The 6,342-nt window shown below is 44.1% G+C and overlaps 1 protein-coding gene across 1 annotated transcript; it reads right to left on the bottom strand.

Annotated features, from left to right (window-relative positions):
* Positions 1 to 1,237: 1,237 nt before the first annotated feature.
* Positions 1,238 to 2,215, bottom strand: LOC121444973 (melanoma-associated antigen B18-like). The gene has a single exon (XM_041646938.1). It carries the CDS (start codon positions 2,213 to 2,215, stop codon positions 1,238 to 1,240), a length of 978 nt encoding a protein of 325 aa, XP_041502872.1.
* Positions 2,216 to 6,342: the final 4,127 nt, after the last annotated feature.

Genomic DNA, 6,342 nt, shown 5'->3' with positions numbered 1-6,342 from the left:
CACACACACACACACACACACACACACCAAAAGAAATAAACAAAAAAAAAAACAGTGGAACCACATTATATATTGTTCAACTACTTCTGAATGCGAGGACTGTGCAAGAGTGATTGATATACCCAGTGTTACTCTATTGGAGAAACCTGATTTTCCCTCACCCAGTACGCATAAGTCCCCATTTCTAACAGAATGACATTCAAAGACTAGATGCTAGCTGGGTAGTACTGGCACACTCCTTTAATTCCAGTACTTCGGAGGCAGAGGCAGGGGAATCTCAGTGAGTTAGAGGCCAGCCTAGTCTACAGAGCAAGTTCCAGGACAGCCAGGACTGTTACAAAGGGAAACCCTTTCTCCAACCCCCACAAACACTAAATGCAAATTAACTTTGGATAATGAGTAAGCTGGTAAGCATGAATTAGAGTTAAAAATGCTTTATTAACACCTATATCACTAGTAAGATAAACAAATCAAAGTATATGCATTTTATTTTTATACAACAAAGTGAAATAAGGAAAATGAAAAGCTAAGTATTTATCCTCTCTTACTTTTCCCATTTTTTTGGTATTGTTATTTCACTTTCTAGTGACTATATTTTGATCCAGATTTTAGTCACTGAGCCAATAAAACACTAAGATTGAATAGACTGGTAAATTCAAACAGATGTGGACTTCTTCCTTTCTCCTCATACTTCCTTTTCAAAACAAAAAATAAGTCCAATTAGTGCTATGCATACGGGCATAGCAGTGAGTTCATCCACTGGATCATGAAGAACTCACCAGTGGTCACATCCCTAAATAAAAGTGTTTCTCTCCTCCCACAACAGCTTAAACTTTTAAAGGGCAATAAATGTATAAGCAAATTTATTTGTAATTTTATGAAAATGTATTAAAATCTATTGAAAAAACATCTGAAATAAAACACAAAACAACAAAATGAAACAAAATAACAAATATAGCAGAGAAAAGCGATGGTGGTATTCAATGGGCTCCTTCTATGCTGCCCATCTACAACTTAAAATGGTCACTGTCTTTAATTTCCACACAGGACATCGTCAGACTTCAACCTTTAAAATATAACCTAGAATCAAAAGAGGGAAAAAGGTAAAACTGGGAGTTACAAATATACAACAGAGAAAGAAATATAAGCACTTATTCCCCTCAACCCATATTAGCCCTCCACTATTAGGTAGCTGCCATACCTTTTTAAACAAATAGTGAGGAAATAGCCTTAGCTATTACTTAGCATGGGAGGAGCTGCTGGTCATGGCTTTCGAATGTGAACTGGACATAGCAGCAGTGCGAGCCCTTGCTGCAGACCTGGCTTGAGCTCTTTCTTCTTCATCTTTCACAGCTTTTTCATACAAGGATCCAAAGGCTTCTGGTGTAGTATCATGGATCTTGGCCCAAAACTCCAGGATTTTCATCTTGCTGATTTCAGCCTGGGCTCTGGAACCCCATGTGAATTCGAAGGATGGAGGATTGCTGTTGGGCACTTTTCGGTACTCCAGATACTTCAGCCTGACCAAATCCTCAGTGATAACTTTCTTAGGCTCTCCATAGATGAAGTGTTTCTTGTGAGCATATACACCCATCATATTCAGCACGTCCCAGACCTCCTTTTCAGGGGCACAGTTATTTTTCTTGAAGATCACACCAAGAACCATCATTAATAGGCCAGTATTGGGCATTTTTTCTTCCTTTACTCCATCATAGGTATGGTCTAGTTTGTTGAAAAGGGCATAGCAGTGTCTGATAGGATCGACTTCCTTCAGATCAACACCAAAGGCTAGTTCCATGTGCTCTGTGGCTCTCTTTAGGATCTCAGTGAAGTGGTTTTTTGATGTTTTGATAACACACTTCAGCATATCTGCCCTTGTAATAACCTCCTTCTTTTGATACTTCTCCATCAGAAACTGTACCAGTAAGATTACTTTGTGGTTTGTCGGATCTTTACTCCAGACCTCGATGTCATCAGAATCATCTGAACTTTTCTCATCTTGGTTTCTGGCACCTGTATTTTCATATGTGTGTGAAAAGGTACAGTGTGCCCCCTGCAGCGTGTTCGGAGGTGTAGGCATACCAGCAGCAGGACTAGCCTGATCTGGACCCTCATAGGAAGGATCGGGAGAGGCTGGTTCCTCCACTGTATTTTGGGCACGGGCCTGATGGCGCTTCTCGCGGGCACGGAGCTTGCTCTTTTGGCCACGAGGCATGATGACTGTAGTGGGGAACACAGATAGTAATACAAACAGGTTAGGGAAGAGATTACCCTGGAAAACAGAGGATGACATAATTTGTACAGTCTCTGTTGGTAGATCCTACTATTACTCCACGAAAGGCTACCTCGCCTTATTTCCTTAAACTGACTTAGTAACTGAAAAGGGAAATTTAGACCTTGTTATCTCAGTTCAAGCTCACCACATGAACTTTCCTCCGGAGTAGTACTGTTTCTCCCTTTTCTAACGGCTGTTTCTCTCTATACACATTGAAACCTTGACTGTCAAGTGGCAGCGGCACATGACAACGGCAGTAGTCAAAGACACCCACAATAAATGGTGGGGGTGGGATAGGATAATTTGGAATGGATCGCTTTAGGGAGGTCTCTGGATTGAGGGGAGAATATTCCAGATAATACCTTGAGAAACAGAGGTTCCTACGGTTCCTCACGGATGCTCAAAGAAGCTTCCTGATGGCTTCACTGGCCTCGAAGAACACCAGAAAATAACGGTAGTTGAAGAAAAGCAGATACAGCATAATCCATTTCCGTTCACACCCACAGACTTTAAAAAGTAACTGCGCAGTTACTTTTTTTTAAAAGAAGTCTTTTAAAAGCAACTGTGCATGCGCAGACAGAAAGTGGTGCCTTTATCAACGACATCTAGACTTTTAAAAACAACTTCTCAGGTGCAGAGGGAAGGGGGAGCCTCTTTCAGCAACACCTAATCTTTTAAAAGAAACTGCTCAGGTGCAGAGGAAAGGCAGATCATCTGTCAACCAACCTAGTGTTTTAAAAGCAACTGCACATGTGCAGAAAGAAGGCAGAGCCTATGTCAACACGTCTAGTCTTTTAAAGCAACTGCATATGCGCAGACGGAAAGCAGAGACTGTCAAACATGCCTAGTCTTTTAAAACAATGGCGCATGTGCAGAGGGAAATCAGCAACTGTCAACCATGCCTAGTCTTTTAAAAGAAACAGTGCATGCACAGACGGGAGGCAGAGCCTGTATCAATAATGCCTCGTCTTTTAAAAGAAACTGCTTAGGTGCAGAGGGAAGGTGGAGCCTCTGTCAACCACATCTAGTCTTTTAAAAGCAACTGCACATGCGCAAAAGGAAACCAGCGCCTCTGTCAATCACACCTGGTTTTTTAAAAGCAACTTCTCAGTTGCAGAGGGAAAGCAGAGCCTTTGTCAACCACAGGTAGTCTTTTAAAAGAAACTGCGCATGTGCAGACAGAAGGTAGAGCCTCCATCAATAATAGTCTTGTAAAAGGAACTGCACACGCGCAGAAAGAAGGCAGAGCCTCTGTCGACCACATCTAGTCTTTTGAAAGCAACTGCACATGCGAAGACAGAAAGAGGAGCCTCTGTCAACCACACGAAGACTTTTAAAGCAACTGCTCAGGTGCAGAAGGAAGGCAGAGCCTCGTTGAACAACACCTAGTCATTTTAAAGAAACTGAACAGGAGCAGAGGGAAGGCTGAGCCTCTTTCAACCCCACCTAGGCATTTAAAAGTAACTGACCTGCACAGACAGAAGGCAGAGCCTCTGTCAACCACTCCTAGTCTTTTAAAAGCAGCTGCATAAGCGCCTAATGAAGGCAGAGACTGTCAAGCACACCTAGTCTTTTGCAAGAAACTGTGCATGGTAAAACAGAAGGCGGAGCCTCTGTCAATGATGCCTAGTCCTTTAAAAGCAACTGCACATGCGCAGATGGAAAGCTGCTCCTCTGTCAACCACACCAAGTCTTTTAAAGCAACTGCTCAGGTGCAGAGGGAAGGCGGAGCCTCTGTCAACCACGCCTAGTTTTTTAAAAGAAACTGCTCATGCACAGACGGAAGGAAGAGTCTCCATCAATAATGCCTAGTGTTTTAAAAGCAACTGTGCATGCGCAGATGGAAAGCAGCGCCTCTGTCAATCACACCTGGTTTTTTAAAAGCACCTTCTCAGGTGCAGAAGGAAGGAGGAGCCTCTGTCAACCACAGGTAGCCTTTTACAAGAAACTGCACATGCGCAGATTGAAGGCAGAGCCTCTATCAATAAGGCCTAGTCTTTTAAAAGGAACTGCACATGCGTAGAAAGAAGGCAGAGCCTCTATCAACCACATCTAGTCTTCTGAAAGAAACTGCACATGCGCAGAAGGAAGGCAGAGCCTCTATCAATATGGCCTAATCTTTTAAAAGAAACTACACATGCGCAGAGAGAAGGCGGAGCCAATGTCGACCACATCTAGTCTTTTAAAAGCAACTGTGCATGTGCATACAGAAAGCTGCATCTCTGTCCACCACACCAAATCTTTTCAAGCAACTGCTCAGGTGCAGACAGAAGGCAGAGCCTCTTTGAACAACATCTAGTCATTTTAAAGAAACTGCACAGGAGCACAGGGAAGGCAGAGCCTCTTTCAACCCCTCCTATGCATTTAAAAGTAACTGCACAGGCACAGACAGAAGGCGGAGCCTCTGTCAACCCCACCTAATCTTTTAAAAGTAACTGTGCATGCGAAGACAGAAGGTGGAGCCTCTGTCAACTATGCATAGTCTTTTAAAAGCAACTGCACATGCGCAGATGCAAAGCTGCGCCTCAGTCAACCACACCAAGTCTTTGAAAGCAACTGCTCAGGTGCATACTGAAGGCGGAGCCTCGTTGAACAGCACCTAGTCATTTAAAAGAAACTGCACATGTGCAGACGAAAGGCAGAGCCTCTTTCAACCTTACCTAGGCATTTAAAAGTAGCTGCACAGGCACAGACAAAAGGCGGAGCCTCTGTCAAGCACGCCTAGTCTTTTTTTTTTATTAAATTTATTTATTTATTAAGGATTTCTGCCTCGTCCCCACAACCGCTTCCCATTTCCCTCCCCCTCCCCCGATCAAGTCTCCCCCCCTCATCTGCTCGAAGAGCAATCAGGGTTCCCTGACCTGTGGGAAGCCCAAGGACTGCCCACCTCTATCCAGGTCTCGTAAGGTGAGCATTCAAACTGCCTAGGCTCCCACAAAGCCAGTACGTGCAGTAGGATCAAAAACCCACTGCAATTGAGCATGAGCAGATGGAAAGCAGAGACTCTGTCAAACATGCCTAGTCTTTTAAAGCAACTGCTCAGGTGCAGAGGGAAGGCAGAGCCTCTGTCAACCCCACCTAGGCATTTAAAAGTAACTGTGCATGTGAAGACAGAAGGTGAAGCCTCTGTCAACTGTGCCTAGTCTTTTAAAAGCAACTGCACATGCGCAGATGGAAAGCTGCACCTCTGTCAACCACAAAGAGTCTTTTAAAGCAACTGCTCAGGTGCAGAGGGAAGGCGGAGCCTCTGTCAACCACGCCTAATCATTTTAAAGAAACTGCACATGCACAGACAGAAGGGAGAGCTTCCATCAATAATGCCTAGTCTTTTAAAAGCAACTGCACATGCACAGAAAGAAGGCGGAGCCTCTGTCCACAATGTCTAATTTTTTGAAAGCAACTACACATGCATAGACAGAAAGTGGAGCCTCTGTCAACCACACCAAGTCTTTTAAAGCAACTGTTCAGGTGCAGACAGAAGGCAGAGCCTCTTTGAACAACACCTACTCTTTTAGAAGCAACTACAAAGGTGCAGAGGGAAGGCAGAGCCTCTGTCAGCCAGGTCTAGTCTTTTAAAAGCAACTGCATATGCGCAGACAGAAAGCAGTGCCTCTTTCAAACACACCAAGTCTTTTAAAGCAACTGCTCAGGTGCATACTGAAGGCAGAGCCTCGTTGAACAACACCTGGTCATTTAAAAGCAACTGCACATGTGCACACGAAAGGCAGAGGCTCTTTCAACCCCACCTAGGCATTTAAAAGTAACTGCACAGGTGCAGACAGAAGGCAGAGCCTCTGTCAAAGATGGCTTGTCTTTTAAATGCAACTGAGCATGCGCAGAGAGAAAGTGGCGCCTCTGTCAACCATACCAATTCTTTTAAAGCAACTGCTCAGGTGCAGACTGAAGGCAGAGCCTCTTTGAAGAACACATAGTACTTTTAAAGAAACTACACAGGTGCAGAGGGAAGGCGGAGCCTCTGTCAACCACGCCTAGTCCATTGAAAGCAACTGCACAAGCACAGACATAAGGTGGGGCCTCTGTCAACTATGCCTATTCTTTTAAAAGCA

The sequence above is a fragment of the Microtus oregoni genome, unplaced genomic scaffold (assembly GCF_018167655.1).
Source record: "Microtus oregoni isolate MIOR12 unplaced genomic scaffold, Mior012 000151F_ref0000176, whole genome shotgun sequence".
NCBI classification, from domain to species: domain Eukaryota; kingdom Metazoa; phylum Chordata; class Mammalia; order Rodentia; family Cricetidae; genus Microtus; species Microtus oregoni.
Note: the sequence above shows the minus strand (reverse complement) of the source record. Positions and strands in the feature narration are given on the sequence as shown.

Coding starts and splice junctions, on each gene's coding strand:
- LOC121444973 (XM_041646938.1), bottom strand. CDS start 2,215: ATGCCTCGTGGCCAAAAGAGCAAGCTCCGTGCCCGCGAGAAGCGCCAT.